Source organism: Xyrauchen texanus, chromosome 11 (assembly GCF_025860055.1).
Source record: "Xyrauchen texanus isolate HMW12.3.18 chromosome 11, RBS_HiC_50CHRs, whole genome shotgun sequence".
Lineage (NCBI taxonomy): Eukaryota > Metazoa > Chordata > Actinopteri > Cypriniformes > Catostomidae > Xyrauchen > Xyrauchen texanus.
The window spans coordinates 21476759-21494745 of record NC_068286.1 but is presented as its reverse complement, the minus strand read 5'-3'; the positions used below and the strand labels follow the sequence as shown (position 1 = coordinate 21494745).

Genomic DNA, 17987 nt, shown 5'->3' with positions numbered 1-17987 from the left:
CAAGTCAGTCCACCGTCGGCCATCTTTGGAACACTCTTGCATTCATTTTAATAGAACACATTGTTGCCGGGTCATTTGTAAAATTGACACGAGTTACCCAGAGATGATACCTGCAGCATTTTTCTTTATGTAAAAAATTATAATCTTTAAATAAAGCAGGAGAACAGCATGTTATGGATTAAACTGTATCAGCCCTCATTCCTAAATGAACATATAACATCTGCAACGACACCTACATTTGCTCATAGGCAAATGAAAGCTAAAAACTGAACGTTAATTAATTTATGTAATGATAAGAATGAGCTTTATTGCCAAGTATGCTTACACATACAAGGCATTTGTCTCTGTGACAGAAGCTTCAAGTGCACAAACAATACAAAAACAAGGCCGGGATAATAAAAAATAGAATAAAATAAAAAGTGAATAGAAAATATAAGTATATCTAGAAATGCACAATAAGATATATATATATACACATATGTACCAATACAAATCTGTTATATACAGATAGTGCAAGGGAATGTAATTGCAGAAGAGGTAGGATATGTTCGATAAATATAAATAGATTAAGCTGTGTATTGCTCATAATTATTGCTCAATGGGGCAGTTTTAACTGTTCATGAGATGGATAGCCTGAGAGAAAAAAAACTGTTCCTGTGCCTGATGGTTCTGGTGCTCAGTGCTCTGTAGCACCTGCCAGAAGGCAACAGTTCAAAAAGGGAGTGGGCTGGGTGAGTCCAGAGTGATTTTTCCAGCCCTTTTCCTCACTTTGGAAGTGTACAGCTCTTGAAGGGAAGTCTTTTGTAATCTTCTGATGTCTGATTTTGTAGCTGAACCAAACCAGACAGTTATTGAAGTGCAGAGGACAGACTCAATGACTGCTGTGTAGAACTGTATCAGCAGCGCCTGTGGCAGGTTGAACTTCCTCAACTGGCGAAGGAAGTACAACTGCTGCTGGGCCTTTTTCACAATGGAGTCAATGACGTTCTCCCACTTAAAGTCCTGTGAGATGGTAGTGCCCAGGTACCTGAATGACTCCACTGCTGCCACAGTGCTGTTCAGAATGGTGAGCGGGGTCAATGTTTGGGTGTTCCTTCTAAAGTCCACTATCATCTCTACTGTGATGATAATAAAAGCAATAGCAAATAAACCGTTTACAGCATCAAAATGAGTGTGTTATGAAACATTATAAACAGTTCTGTTCACTTACACTAATGTTATTAGATATGTAAATGCTACTAAATTAAGTTTTACTCTTTTCAAGTGACTGTAATAATTGTTTGCCTTGACTCTGATTCACAGTCTCTTTTTTTTTATGAAACTACTGTGTAATTTAACAATTTCATTTACAAAATACTTCAGATAAGTATGCATTACAATTTCACTCTTCATACCAGCCCACGTAAAAATATTGTTCATTACATTTATAAGAATATTTGGCCAAAAACTGCATCCTTCACGGCAGTCTCCCTTTCATTCCAATGGGGAGTTCTGCAGAGCTTGTCAGAGCGAGCAAACATAACCAAGGGGCGGAGTTTAGCGAAGGTTCAATTCACCAATAATTTTCTGATGCATCACTGTACTGGTTGTTAAAGCAGGGTTTGTAATACTTGCAGTATGGTACTTATATATTACCTTGCAGTTCGGCTTCTGGTGGGCTTCCAATACCATCTTGCCAAAATATGGCAGTGTCATACACAAAGGTGAGCCGCAGCTCAGACCTCAGGTCAAAATGTTGCCAGCCACCAACAGCAACAGGAGAGTGGAAGACGTAGGACACAAACAGAGGCACCCGCAGGGTTACATAGGACTGAACAAGATTCAGCACCTGCAGACACAGGTACACATGAAGACACATTTTCACACAAGACACAAGGATAAGCAAGCAGAGTTTTTGGAGTTGAAACTGCATATGTTTTCCCCTCTTCTAGGGTTATGATATTTCATCTTTATATGAAGATCATTATTTAGAGGCTTTTCTAAATATATCATTACATTCCTAACAACCTGTAGTTCCTGAACTCCTTACCTGTCCATCTGTGCCGATAGATCCCCCACAGTCATTTATAAGTTCTGACATGTCATAGTAGCTACTGAACTCCCACAGACATGCCTCCAGGTTGAGGTTGCGGTAAAATCGAAGGGAATTGGCGCTACGCATGGCCACACTGTACTGGTAGGGCGAAGTCTCTCCAATAATTTCTGGGTTCTTTGTGGAATCTGTAATGAAGCCATGTGCTGTTTGAATCTCATTGAAATCCAGGAGGTTAGAGCAGCGGTGGTTCCCTACTCGTGTGCCATCTGGACTCAGGGTAAGCTCAAAGTTGGAGAGGGGCCGTGTGGAGATTACAGGCAGCATGCCTGGTAAAAAAAATAAACACAAAAAAATAGGGTTCATTGGACAAAATATACTGTAATTTTTTTACATTTAAGTTGGCATTTACTCAATGCTGCATTAATTGTGATGGAAGTGCTCACTCACCATCCATGTGGGGCATAGTGACAGTGAGTTTGATCATATTGGGGTAATCAGGGTCATCTGGGCCAGTGTAACGGATTTTAGCTGAGAACGGTTCAGCACCCACTGTACCAGGTATACGAGGCTGACACAGACCTGCACATAGTAATGCAAATAAAATAAAATAAAATCTGCAAGTATTAGTGTTTGTTCCTTGTCAGATGTATTGCATAATGTTTTTTTTTTCTGAAAGTTTTTTTCTATCTTAACTGTATTTGTTTTTAACACATTCTATTGGCAAAACAAATGCAGTTTTAAAGTATTGTCCAAGACACTACAGAAGAAGTTGTAATGTTGTACTAATAATTATACTCTATTGAGCAGCAAGCCAAATTGTGCAGGTGACATCAGCCTCACCTTCCTCTCGGCTTATGACCACAATGGGTGAGCTGTGCTCCAGCCCCGCATCTCCATTGGCATTGAAGGCTCGGACGGCACATTGCACGCGGGAGCCAGCCTGAAAATAGATTGAATCTAGGGTGATTGACTTTGTGTTTGTGAAAAAGGTGTTGGTGTCGACTTCACGCATGGGGCTGGTAACTCCATCCGGCCCGCTGGGGGCACTAACCAGCCAGCGGTACTGAGTTAGTGTATCGTTGATGTTCTCCACTGCACAAATGGAACCGGTCTTGTCAAAGTCAAAGTATTTGGGGTTGCAGGCCTGATGGAACATAGACACAAGGAGGCAATCAGAAATGTTGATGTGTTTTTGAAGAATGAGGGGCTAATAAAACAAACTTTCAATTACTTGACAGAAGACACTCTGTTGAGACTTTTTATTATTATTATTATTATTATTATTATTATTATTATTATTATTAACTGTATGTGTTGAGGTCATATGAACATGTGACATTAAGAATAGGGACATAAAAACTTAAGTCATTAATTGTGAAAAGGCCCAATGGGCAATAATGAGCTAGTTTACATGGACACCAGAAATCTGTTTATTGTGAGAAAGCTGCTTAATGCACGAAATCAGTGTATGCGTTTACATGAGCTATGTTAACGGCTTTCTCTGTACTCCCATATACATGTGGCTTGTTCAGTAAGCAGCTTTCTCCACAGCAGTGTAATTTCTCCTTGACGCTGGAGTAAATAACACATGGGATCCGAGGAATATTTTATTCTCAGTTTTTTCCCTGCTTTATTTCCAGACATTCCATAATTGTTGCTGTGTTTGTATACTTAGTGTATGTCATTTTCTCACTGCACTCCCAGAAATGTTGAATTTCTTTCCGCTGTGTTGACATGTTATTGGGCTCCATCCTATAACATTTGTTATATGGTCTGTTCACGCACATGCAGACTCCTCAGAAAAATCGTTTGATTGCTGCTTATACATTTACATGCCCACATTAAGCTGCATTCTCTGGGATAAACCTTGGTGTTTTAAGCTGCTTTTAATCCCTTAAAGGATTTAATGTAACCGGCATTCTAGTTTACATGATGTTTCAGAATGCTGCTTTCTGTAAAAAAGTGTATGCATGTAAAAGTGGTAATTGGTGACACTCACCGTCACACAAACAACAGGATATCCAGTTGGAGGGTGGGGATTGTCCTTAACCCGAATTGTATCATCATACAACAGCAATGACACCACCTGAGGCACAGCTGGGAAGGTGACATCAGCCATACTATTCATCTCTTCGATGTAGACAATAGCCTTGTTCATCTAAAGAAAGTAGAAGAGTAAAAGGCAACCATTTAGACCATCAATCCCATTTCAGGTGAGAAGGGATAACTCTGAACCAATACTACAATAACATAAGAGGAAGTAAAAACATATGTTGTGAAAGTTATACTTTCAAGACGTTTTTTATTATTAACAATTTTTATTGATTCCATTCAACATCAAATTGTATAAAATTAAACCTTTCCCCCGAATATTACAGCTTTTCCAAAAGCTGTAATCACCACTTCCATAGTATCTGCCGCTTTAGGGGGGTGTATGCTATTCCCAAAAATAGTACAGAGCAGGTGGCTCATCTGTAAATACCTAAAGAACTGAAACCTGGGAATCCCAAAATATTAAACCATATTTTCAAAGAATCTCAACACTCCACTCTCATACAGGACACTGAGTGTTATGCTCCCTTACAATCCACTCTGACCAGCAGAAAGGGGACTTATTAATACATAATTTTCGGTTCAGCCATATGCTCGAGGAAACATTTAAATAAATGTCAGAATTAAACACTCTTGACAGTTTTGTCCATACCAAGTGCAAACCCAGAAGATCACTGGGTGTAACTTCACTTCTCTGGTTAGTTTAAAAGAAAGGATTGCAATGGCAAAATAGGTGCAAGAACTTCCTGTTTAATTCAAAACCAGGGAGGGGCACTCTCAGGTGGAAGTGACCAATGAGCCAAATGTCTGAGACTGAATGTATAATAATAAAACAAAATCTTGTGTAGGCTTAGCCCACCTTTGTTGATCGGAATTTACTGAAATGTAATCTGGGATTTTTACCATTCATAATGAAGGACTTGTATACCAAATTGCTTGAAATAAGAGAGAAGGACATCTATAGGGAGAGATTAGCAGGTAATTGAATTTTGGAATACAATGAATTTTAATAACATTAACCTTCCCAATCATAGATAAATGTAATTAAGCCCACCTGCCCACATCACTCAAAAACCTTTCTATTAAAGGTTCAAAATTAACTAACTAAATTTGCTGGAAATATAATACCCAAATACTTAATTGGGCCACTGGAAGGCGCCCAGTTGAAAAGCTGTTACCGGGCAGTACGATGTCAGAGCAAAGTTGCAGATTTAGACCAATTCACTCTGTATCCTGAGAATTTAGAAAAGGAATGAATAATTCTGTGTTGGCAAGGCATAGATCTCCTAGGGTCAGAGACGAATAATAAAATATAATCTGCGTAAAGCAAAAGTTTATGCGCCACGCCACCTGCCACCATCCCTGGAAAATCATCCTCCTTTCTTATCGCGGCTGCTAATGGTTCCAGGGCAAAGACAGAACAATAAGGGGGACAGAGGGCCACCCTGACTGGTGCTAACATCTAGCTGGATTAGGGAAACTCTTACACTCACTTGAATCTTTGTCCTTTTTAAGAATCAGACTGATCCGGTCTTGTGTCATGGTTGGCGGAAATGTTCCATTCTTCTATGATTCCATATGAACTTATAGCAAAAGTGGAGTCTGTGTAGCATAAGATCTAAAAATCTCAGCGGGAAAGCTATCTGGCCCCAGAGCCTTGCATGTAGGCAAGGCCTTAATTATCTTGCCAAGCTCCTCCAAGGTTATCTCAGAATCAAGAGAATATTTTTGATCAGTCGTTAGTTTAGGAAGTTCTAATGGTTCCACAAAGATTTGAATATCCTCTTCAGTAGACAAAGATGTGGAACTATAGAGATCAAGATAAAATCCTTTAAAAGCATTATCAATATCAATGGCGGAGGTAAACATTTCACCACCAGCATATTTCACTGAAGGAATGGTAGAAAAAGACTCCCCCTGTTTTACACATCTAGCCAGAAGTCTTCCTGCTCTGACCCCAGACTCAAAGCATGACCGTCCTGCCCTGAATAGCCAAAACTCCACCCTATGTGACAAAACAGCACTGTATCATATTTGGGGGTGTTGTGTCATGCTATTAGATTAGCTGTACTGTGTTTATAATATGGCATCGACAGGTTGTGCATACACTGTAGATTGCCCCGGAAGAGTCTCTTTAGGACTTCCCTTGAACTGTTGTCGCCATAGCAACCAACACCAGTGATTTGGGATCTGGGTCAACACTAATGAAAAACAAGTTCTGCAATGCACAAATAAACAGTAATCAGTTAAAGTGCCCAGATTCTCAAACCAATATATGTAGTGAATTTGGTATGATAAATGTACACTGTACAGTTTAAAGTGTAGTGTACATTAACATTGTAAGGGAAACCGTATGTGGGAGCTAGGAATTAAATTAAACTGTTTTATTTCTACATTACTATGTGAGGAAATTTATAATGGAATCAGTCGCATTTGACAACCGTTATAATTTAGACAAATGACAAATAACTAGATTATTTGTCTGAATAAATTCTCCACCATTAGAATCGTAATACAACGTCTCGTTGCATCAGCTCACAATTTCTACTGTAGGGAATTAGCTTTAATAAGAGAATTATGATGAACTCTCTTATTGGAGTAATATTATTCTCATGGCTTATTGATAATAATATTACACATATAGGTATAGCTTTGAAGCAAAATCATTTAGAAACAGGGATGAGATTATTTATCAAAATATTCCACAGTCCAAAATATCTTTAAAAGGGAAACATGAATAATTAATTAAACATTATAATTAATTATGAACATTTGGATTGCTTAATAGAATCAACTTGATGTAGCTGAATTAATATTAATCAATGTATCTGTTCGTCCAGCGAACACTCTGTATTGATCATCTATCAATTCTCAAGGAGGATATTTTTTATAGCCTCACAAAAATAACTCTTCCTTAGCATGGAGCTGAGATCGAATCGTTACATTTACGTTGATTTACAAGCAGACCAGAATCAACTCGCAAGAATGTACACAAAAGTTTATTTAACTAAAATACGAACACATAACTAATATAAACAAAAACATACATACAAAATCACTCATACATGGGAAAGGGAAAATAAAATGAAACTGGATCAGAATAGGGGAAATGCAGTTATGAAAAGTCATTTTGACCATCTGAGAGAACCACACGCTCTTATTTTAAAAGCACCTTTTGTTACAAAGGGGTTTACCTCTTATCCTAAACATAGGTGTAGTTAGCTACTGGTACAGTACTTGCAATTGCTTTGGCTGTTGAGAGAGTGCCCGGATGCAGTCGCAGGAGAAAGGCTTGATGGTTCCTTGAATTGATCGTGTTAAAGTTGCAATCGATTTCTTCCATGTTGAACGAAGAAATTACAATGAACTGGGATGTTCATTGACTCTATGGTTGAGGTAGTTGCACATGGATTGAGGAGTTGAGACCTGCCGGCCTCGCAGGCCTCGTGGTCAGCACGACCAGCAGCAGAGGGAAGAGAGAGTCAGGGGAAAGAGCCAGGGGAAAGAGAGTGAGTAAGAGGCGGGACGTGTCTTTTAACTTCTGCTGGAGGTCCCTCCTGCAGAGTCTGGCTTGACCAATGAGAAAGGCGCAATTTCCAAGTGGGAAATGTTCCTTTGTTTGGAAGCTGACTCATTGCATGATTGGGGTTAGTTTAAGCCCCTTTATGCTCTGAATAATATAGCAAGAATACAATGAATGCTGTCAGAATTTTATATATATATATATATATATATATATATATATATATATATATATATATACCATTGTCCATTGTATCACACAAGGATGCATTTAGTAGGAAACATGATACTAAATAATTTTACATTAGCTGGTAGTCCTGTCATAAGTCATGCATAAAACAGTATACAGTACACTCTACAAGACAGTAATGATCCAATACACAATGTCCTGGGGATATATATGTGAAATAATTTAATGATGAAAGGTCAGTTGTTCTGGGCTTTGTGTCCATTTCATACAGGGAAAGGAGTGAATCACACTTTCTGCATTCCTTTGCTGATAACAATCAGTGGGGGATCAGACATAAATGAAGCCTGCGTGGGCCTCTCCTTGCTACAGTCTTGAGACATCTGTTGGCTTATTCATTAAATAATGAATAAATGTGTATCTGATTGGTCCAGATGCTACAAGCACTACATCTGTATTTCAATCGGATCAACTTTCCGAGGCCATCAGATGACACTCGGCACTTCAGCTCCGCCTTGGCACCCCTAACATTCCCTTCCAATTTCACGAGCTCTTGTGCCCGGACCTTCTGGTGAATGAGGCACACTGCATGATCCGGCCCCCAGTTGGTCTCCACATAGACATTGATTTCAGACTTCAGTGTCTGTTGGAAGTCAGGATTTTGCATAAGACACATCAAAATGCCGACTATATGATTTCCCTTACTCTGTATGTTGCAACACCTCAAAACACACCAGGGCATCTGATCTGAGACTAAAATGTTTCCAATTGAGCAATCAACAACAGATGAAATGAGGGACTTATTATAAAAAATAATCTATTCTACAGCAAATCTTATGGACCGCTAAATTTTTTTATAGTCCCTACAAGATGGGTTCAAAAGTCTCCAAATATCTGCAAGACCAAGATATCCATACATCCTGTGAAGCATCAACGCTGCTCCTGGGGGCCCGCACACCTTTGCCTCAACATGATCAAGGACCGGGTCCATCAAAAGACCAAAGTCTCCTCCCAATACTACATCACGAGGGGTGCCAGCGGCTTGCAACATCTTTTAAAGATCTACAAAAAGCCCTGATCATCCGTGCCAGGTGCATAAACACTAGCCAAAATAAGACTTTGCCCCTGAATTTCAGCCAAAACAATAATGACTCTTCCCAATCAATCTCCACTCTACCTGAGACATTTGAACTGTAGATGTCTCCCTATCACTGCAATGACTCCCCTGCTCTCACTCGAGCCAGCACCATAAAAAAAATGTCCAGCCCATATCCCTCCAAACTTATCTGATTCCTGCGGAGAAAGGTACACCTCCCAAAGAAAAACCATATCACATCTCCTATGCTTAAGAAGAGAAACAACCTTCCTTCTTTCCATGAGGTGCCCCAACCCATCCACACTCCAAGTGGAGAGAGACAATCCACCCCTATCAAAAAATAGATTGTGTGTAAAAACAAGATTATAATGACCACATTCTTAACATCGGTGCGACCATTAAAACCTGAACATTCCCTGGAACAAAATAAACAGAAAAAAGCAAAAGGTTTTAACCCCACGCACGACAATGCCAACTGGCATCCATCCCTCCAAACTCAAACAGTCCATGAATGCCTACGAGGACCCTTGCGAAAACCTCGCCGTCAGATTGCTCAATCCAGTGTTTCTACACAAACCCTGTGAGACAAAACTACACAGTGAAATATAATCTATAAAAAAAATCCAGCCAATTGGCGGAACAAACTCAAAGAGTGTGTAGATTCATCTATAAAACTGTCCAGAAGGTGTGCCACTCTACAAAATAAACTCCAGCCGCTTGGCGGAGCCAGCAGAAAAGAAATGCTCAGTTTCCTCAAACAGCGAAGTGAATGGTCAGTGAGCCGGTTCATTCGACTATAAAGAATGAGTACCCCAAAATTACTTACTCAATCCTTTGACTTTATGAAGGACATCGTTGCTGTGGGCATGTGAATGTTTTACATCCCTCCTTAGCATCTATTCTTAATTTGGCCGGGAATATCAGTGCAAAAAGAATGATGACGTGATGTAAAAGTTTCTTGCATTCCTTGAATCAATAACGTTTCTCTCTTGTCGACTTCACAATGTCTGGGAAAAAGCAAATGCTGTGGTTTTTCCAAGAAAGCCTTCATTTACTCCTCACCTCGCGTAACACAAGATCTTTATTGGATGATCTCAGAAATTTGGCCAGAATTCATTTGGGCCTGTCGCCCTCCACGGATCTCCACAACAGAACCATGTGAGCTTGCTCGATTTCCAGCTTATGGACTGTTATGTCGAGAAGATTCCGAAGCAGCCCATCCAGGAATTTCATCATATCCCGACCCTCTTCATCCTCAGGAATTCCAACAATACGAACATATTGATGACTCCAGATAATCTATTCGTTTCTCGACATCCCCCACTCTTGTAACCATCTCAGATAATTTTGCCTGCATGGCAGTGATTGATTGAGGTACCACAGCAAGATCCTCCAAGTCAGCAACGACCTTCGTCAGCATTGCCGACATGCACAGCAACTCTCGTAGCACTTCCTGCATTTCTCCAACTAAATCAGCTCCCTGGCTCATGGCCCTCTTGAGGGTATCAACTTGAGCACGTAAGTGTTTTTAATGTCTCCAGAGCCTGAGTATTTTGAATTCTTTGACATATTGTCCTCCTAGAACAGTTATGAAACAGAGTGTATCGAATCTCACTGGTTTCTATAATTAAAAGTGTTAAAACTAGCAAATTGCACAGAGCTCACCATTCACACATCCGATCCTCGCATAGCGTCACATGACTCCAACACTCAAGACGTTTAACACAAAATGGTGATATTGCTTATTCAGGGCCTTTAATTTCCGTATACCTCCTGTATAAATAATATAGATCAATTCAAACACATTTAAAACATGGCTGTATACATGTTCATAGAATAACTCTTTTTATAGGTCAGTGTGTCCATTGAGACCAATCTGCATCATACAGACTCCTCTGAAAGAGACTGGAGACAGTGATTGCCCCTTGCTGACAGAGGCAGCTGCTGCTTGGCTATTTTAGCAAGCAAGGCACGTTAGTGTGCATCTATGTGACTGTGTGATGTGGCGTCTCTGGGGGTATTTATAGAGATGATGGTATCTGACCTGTGTCTCAGCCACCATATACTCGTCAGGCTTCATGTGAACGGTGAAAGCTTCACGGATCTCTCTTTGTCCATCATAAAGAACTTGGATCTCCACCACATGCTCTGTCTCACTCTCTTTAAACTCCACATCTATAAGGGCAAACAAACAAAGAAGTACAGAGAGGAGTAATCCATCTGTTCTGCTTATCAAAATAATAATCTGTAGTAGTGTTACATGTTTTAGAATAATTTATGCTATTACTATGGCATGTGATGGGATTTGTAGTTTAGCCTTCATGTATTGTGACTTGTGTTGACCTTGAGAAAGTGGATTGTAGTCCTCTCCTGATGTTGCAGAGCCGTCCTTGGTATGAATTCTCACCACAGAGACCTTGGAGGTATCACCTTGGCGTAGGACAGGGATCTTCACTACTGCAATCTCTCCAGGAACTTGTGGCTCTCTAATGCTGTATTTGATCTCAGCAAACCTGATTACGGATTCTGAGAGAATGTGAATCAGAGAAAACAAGTACACATTAATATCAAAATATTAGTACCAATACTTTGATATGCCCAGCAAGGTTTTTTACTGATGTTTGTCATGGAGAAATATAACAATAATAAAATACTCACTGTCCTTTTGGTCAGTGACTGTGACCAAAGCCTCTTTCTGTTCTCCCACTGAAGCTCCATACGGTAATCTACTCTTGGGGGTGCCCAAAACCAAGCGGAACTCCTCATCCTCTTCATGAATTGAGTCATCAACTAAAGACACTACACATGGCTTCTCAATCTCACCTGTAAACATACAAATTGGGGAGACAGTTTTAGCACTTTTTACGCCGGTCAATATTTTTCTCAATAATTTATTTTTTTAATTATATTCATGCATATCCACATACCTTAAAGTCTTGGCTACAAAAAGCTAAAACATATTTTAGCATTATCGCACAGGAAAACAAATTCAGTTCAACACATACACATGGATACATTGAACACAGGTTGACCTTATATGACAACTTGCCCCAAATCCGACTTTCATGAAAAATACCTTTGCCTTGCGAACACATTTAAATCTTTCAGCGAAAATCTGCTTTATTGTGTAGCTGACCCTTCTCATAATGAATTTCGGTGTAGTTTCATTATGTTCGCTTTACCCAAGAGCTGCATAAAAAATATGGTAATAGGAAACATTTAATTTGAAGGGTAATTAATTCACAGAAATTAAGAACTAGATATTTTTAAACATACAAAACTTTGACTAGAGAAAACAAACATTTGTGCAAATGGACTTCTGACTCTGAAAATCTTATCATTACTGAAAGCCTTTGTGAAAACTTCCCCATGTGACAAGTAGCCATGGTATCCCTTAGATACAAAAGATCATGAGAGCATCCTGTAGATCGAGGAAAGGGTGCGTTGAGGAACAAATAAAAAAATAAAAAACAGACCTGGTAGGAACACGATCATGGAAGCGTCAGTATTTGGTCGCTCATCATAGTCCATCATGACTTGGGCAGATCCCTGGCGAGTGTAACAGCGGACCGTGGACCTCTGACTGATGTCACCGCTACGGTACACCATCACCCTCAACTCTCCATCTGCCTCATCCACCTTGTACTCTGCCTCCCTAAACTGCACTTTAGGCACTGCAAGCACAAAACCAAGATACAGTAATTGTAGGCCTACCATTCATTTGATAAAGAAAAGTGGATGGAATTTATCATTGGCTCTAATAATCAATTGATCTGTTGTTTAATCTCTTACACTCTCTACTCAAGTAAAAACATATGAGATCTTTTAATATAAGCTGAAATTGTTTGCCCAAGTTAAAACATTTTAGATTTGTTTTTAACCCATTACTCACAATCTGTGACAGTGTCATTGATAGTAATGACTGTATTGCTTGGCTCTCCTAGAACTGCGCTCATGGGCATACGCAGCACCAGCTCAAATGTCTCTGGTCCCTCCAGCTCTGGCTGGCCCAAGTCATCCAGGATAGTCACCCGGAAAGTCTGCACTGTCACACCTGGAGCAAAGTCCAAGTTATGGCTGATTCCCACATAATCTAGGCCCGCTGGGAAAGGAGCAAAGAACAAGAGGTAGGGTGAGAGAGGATAGGTGAAGTCCTATATCAAAATTATTAATGATATTTTGCTTTTAAGTAATTCTGTTTTTGACTCTCCTTACCTTCTGCTGACACAGGTTCACTCTTCCTGGAACGGACTGTGATGGTGGCTGTCTTCGAAAGGTCAGTGCCAGTCCTCCACACTTTCACCTCCACGTATCCATCACTCTCATCCACCATGTACTCGGTCTCTCCAAAATAGAAAGATGGCTCTGTACAAGAGGAAATATTTTTAATAAACTGACTCAACTTTTTCAAACTCAAGTTTTTTTTTATTTACTTTCCTGAAACACCTTTTCAAGAGTATAGTATAAGCTACACTAACATAATGTATACACCAATCAGAAGCAGAGAGATGCATTTCCAGCACTACATGAGGTTTAAAGCATTGTTACAGTGAGTCATGTTCTATCTTACAAAAGGCTGTATCTGTCCCACGGAGTTGGCTCTGTTATCACCCCCTTAAGATCACAGGAAAAATAACATAATTTCCAACTTCCTGTCTGTGTGGTGGAACCAGACAGTTGAGTCGAATACCTCAGTCAAAATGCACTTGGGTAAGTGTTTCTTTGTGTGTGTTTGGAGGGACTTAGAGGTTCCCAGAGCTATATCAGCATCATCTGGCTCATGATAAATTAATGTGGAGGGTAGAGGGCTTTCCAGGGAGGGACTAGAGGCCGTAAGTTTAAGGGGGGCACAAAGAGAAAGAGAAATGTGACACCTCCTTCGAGAACATGTCAGAGACACAACAAAAAGATTTCAACTCTGGCTGGCATCCAGACCACAAGTGAATCCAGCAGAGTCCCCATCCTCCTGCAACCAGACACAAATATACTACTGGGCCCTTCCAGACCCACCAAGACGCTGAGCTACAATGTGCGCATGAATCTTAATTCGCTTCATCAGACAAATAAGGTCTAGACATGATCATACATTATTTACACATAAATATATTTGGGGTTAAACTGCAAATTGTGGAGCAAGTGATTGCTGTTGTGAAGGGTGTTGTGAAGTGGGTTTTACCACTATTGAAGTTTATTTTTTTTTGTTTTTGGAATGAGCACCACTCATAAGACTGATAAATTAAATTGTTCTTAGCTTCCTAAACATAAATGTTTATCTGAAGCCACTGGCTGGCAAAAATGTTATTATACGATATTTATTTAAAATCTTCTAATTCTAAATTTGACCAAAAATTTTTTTTCTTCTAAACATGCAGTTTATTCCTAAATAAAGCTAATCTTTCAAAAGTTAAAAAAAAAAAAAATTACTTTTGTAAAAATCTCCAGGATAAGCTTCTAAAAAGAAACCCTTAGTGAAGTCTTGAAGGAAACGATTTTACAGATGGCAAACTATTTCTTTTGTTTGAACAATGCCTTGATCCCTTAATACACAAATCTTGAGCTTGAATGGAGAGGATGTTCACAGAGCTCTTTCACTGCCCTCACTGAGATTTACGGGTCGTTACAGATGTCATGGGTCCTTAATTGTGCTTTCTGAGCATGTTTTGGGTTATCATGTTGCCACACAGCCAGGAACAAAAGTGGTATGGCCACAAAGTAAAGATGGATTGTTCTGTGGCTACCTCTCCTTTCAAAGTATGTGCAATAAAGAGAACAGCAAGAAAGAAAGAACAGGTGAGACCCAAATTTGACATGTCAACACAACCACAGAACATGGAGGAGATAGTTTTGTGTCTTTATGAGGATTAAAGGATACTCTTTAGATTCTAATTTTCTACGGTCATGAAAAGACTTGTTTGTGGAAAATAACTAGAGAATATAGTTGGTTATAAATCTATTAGAGCATTATAGACTCGCACTACTATGTATAGGTCCTCCTTTTCACCACCCCCGCCTAGAAGGTGGAACAACCCGTTTTCATGATTCCTGAGTTCCCACATTAAAGACATATTCTGCTACTTTCTTTTAAGCTTGTTCAATAAACTAGTTAATTCAGCAGATCATAATTATTAACTAATCACAAATGTGTATTGTAAAAATTATAATTACATTAATTAATGTACAATGAACAAATTCCAAGGAATTGTTAAAGAGAACAATCATACCTATGCCTATGAATCCTATAAATACAGCTATTAGTTCTTATGAAAGCCAACTTACCATCATCACTATCGGCCAAGATGACCACCTTAGTGCTTGGGAACTTGGCTCCAACCTGGCCACCCATAGGCATACTGAGGGACACGTTGAAGCTCTCCTCTTTCTCATATAGGGAGTCATCAATTATAATAATGCGACAGGACTTCTCCCTCTCATCCTTGTCAAAGCGCAGAACACTGGTGTGGTCCTCAGGCCTTGTGATGTAGTCAGAATAGGAGAGCACAGTGCTAGGGGTGGTGCCGGATGCACTGCCTGTTTTGAAAGATTGCTTATTTTCATACAAGTGAACTTTTAAATAGTAACATGTTAAAAATAATGCAGGTTTATAGAAGGATGCCAACACCAAAAGTACAGCTGATGTACAGTCATGTAAGTACTTCAGTTTTAACTGGCTAGGACTCAAAAGTTCAAGCCGGCAGGCAATATTTGAATAACGATAATTGGATAATCACATGATTGCAATGATTTCATAAAGCAATGCAGAAAATATTTCATTTGTTTCATAAATCTCACCTTGCTGTGTATAACAGATCAACATGAGTTCTTGGCTGACATCTCCTGACCTGTGGACAGGTACTAGCAGTTCTCCTATATCTTCTTCTATATGATATTCTGCCTGAGGAATGAACACTGTGGATTCTGAGTAGAGATAAATCCAGATTCTTAAGCATAAACATATATACAGTAAAAACAAAGTTGCTTGTATTACTAAATATTTGATTATAAGATTTTTCTCTGGATATAAATATCAGCCACATCTGAAATGCAAATCAAAAGCCTGCTCTCGTGCATGCTCTGAAAGCAATACTGTAGAAAAATGTGTTGTTCAAGTCATGGTATAATTACCATCATCAGGATCCACAATTTCCACTATGGTGATATCAGGGTACTCAAGAACGGCCATCACTGGCTCTGAGAGATGGATTTCAAAAGTCTCTGAAGTTTCAAACTCTTGGTCAGTGAATATCTTGACCCTCCAGGTGGCAGTGGTTTGGCCAGGGTTAAACTGCACTTGTTTCTGAGCTTTGCCACGGAAGTCTTTGTCCTTTTTTGCTGTGCCATCCTTGGTGGCAATGCCTTTTGAAATGCACAACACTGCTTAGATATCTTGAACTACAAAATTAGCTTAAATTGGTTGAATAGTTTGTGGTGTGGTAATTAAGAGGACAAATGCTGTGAGAGGATTACTCTATAATGCTTAAAGATGTCTGCAAGCTACTTTACAGCCATACTTTTTAAGAAACAGTAACAGTAAAAAGACTAAGGTATAATTTAAGACATTGTAAGTCCCAGTTACAGGGTTGTAAAAATACCGAACTCAGAGGCAACAACTTGTAACAGCTCCAAAATAAAGTTCCCATATCTTTCTTTATATGCCAGCATGGCAATGAAAGAAGTTTGAAATTATTTTTATTGGAGTTCAAATTTTTCATGACCTGTATTTGTTTCTCAAAAAGTAGCCAGTCAAATCTTGTTCACGCAAATCACAGTTGATCTCTTATTTGTTTCATCTGAAGAGATTTCAATGCTTGATTTAAATTAAACTTTCAAATATTTCAGTAAAATATTTTAGAACAGAGAACTGTAAGCTATTTTTTCTGTTGTACTGTAACAAACTTCAGTGTAACAGTTTCTCTTCAACTTTGAAAAATACTTACTGACAAATGATGTCTCTCCTAAGTATCCCCTGCGTTTGAGGGTGACCTCAAGGAACTTTGCATCCTCATCTACTATGTAGTATTCCCTCTCCAGAGATATCCAGGCCCAGTTCAGACGGAACGGTTGTGGCTTCAGTTTGTTGCCCCCTTCCCAAACAGAATAAAGAAAAATTCATGAGAACAGACAAAGTATGTATTTGATTACATGGAAAACTTGATTGAATTACCATTTTAACAAGGGGCCAAATGAGCCTAACTTGATCCTGAGTCCTGGTTTTAGATGTCCTGGGTTGGTTTATTGTTGTACTGATACCCTCCATCTATTTTTTTTCTTTCCCTCATTACTATTGTGAAACCAATACACAATATTTTCTCATGTTCACCCAGTCTTTTGCTGCTGTTTTTCATTGCTAGGTGATAAATCATGGTAAAGACGAGTCAGGTTTCAGGTTAGTGTCAAAAGCCCAGATTGTGACAGTGAAAGAAAGTAGTTGGAGTTGTGGAGTATTGTGGTTGGTGCAGAATAAGACAAAAAAAATGGATGGTTTGGTTACCACTGTGATGACTAGCTATTAAAACACCAGCAGGGACCATGAAGAAGTCAGCCTGACCTTTTGTCCCAGAGCCTTGCCACCAGATCCAAAATCAAGATTAAAAGTACAGATTTCAAGACAAAGAGCTATATCCTGAAATATATAATGATTTCAGCACAACAGTATTTCAGCATTTTTCTTCCATATAATGTAGTACATCTGTGATCAGTCATCTTTTTTGATTAATCAGATTACATTAGAGTACACAGATTAGGAATCAAAAGCAGTATTTATAACACTTAATGCCTGAAGTCCATAGAATCTAAATGATTTAAATGCAAAGCAGAGATACAATCACAAATCTGGGCTGATTTAAGTAGGATAAAAAAGTAATGACTTTGAAAGGATTCTCAATCCCATCCTTCCATAATCCAGTAGTGCAACCCCATGACTCTGATTATCCCTAAAAAGAAAAGGTCTTTAACATTCCTGGACAAATTTTCTTGACACCAACTGTTCAGATTTTCTTCATATGCCATTGAATTTAGACTTTATTCAAAGCAGACAAAGGAGTCAACAGAGCTGCCACAGCTTAAACCAATTCAAAATAGCAGCTATGTTGTGTGAT

General features: G+C 39.1%; 1 protein-coding gene across 3 annotated transcripts in view; it reads right to left on the bottom strand.

The window, feature by feature from the left end:
- LOC127651284 (FRAS1-related extracellular matrix protein 2-like) overlaps positions 1-17987 on the bottom strand; it is a 48191-nt gene that overhangs the window by 11893 nt on the left and 18311 nt on the right. For 2 of the 3 annotated variants that reach the window (XM_052137046.1, XM_052137044.1), the window contains exons 3-17: positions 16827-16973; positions 16015-16245; positions 15682-15807; positions 15169-15420; positions 13108-13257; positions 12785-12994; positions 12369-12566; positions 11551-11715; positions 11236-11418; positions 10937-11067; positions 4035-4193; positions 2876-3179; positions 2483-2614; positions 2030-2361; positions 1636-1828 (exon numbers count right to left, since the gene is read on the bottom strand). In XM_052137046.1, the coding sequence (XP_051993006.1) occupies positions 1636-1828; positions 2030-2361; positions 2483-2614; positions 2876-3179; positions 4035-4193; positions 10937-11067; positions 11236-11418; positions 11551-11715; positions 12369-12566; positions 12785-12994; positions 13108-13257; positions 15169-15420; positions 15682-15807; positions 16015-16245; positions 16827-16973 (2913 nt within the window). Of the gene's footprint in view, positions 1-1629; positions 1829-2029; positions 2362-2482; positions 2615-2875; positions 3180-4034; positions 4194-10936; positions 11068-11235; positions 11419-11550; positions 11716-12368; positions 12567-12784; positions 12995-13107; positions 13258-15168; positions 15421-15681; positions 15808-16014; positions 16246-16826; positions 16974-17987 lie in introns of all 3 variants that reach the window. The other variant, XM_052137045.1, reaches the window with a different exon arrangement.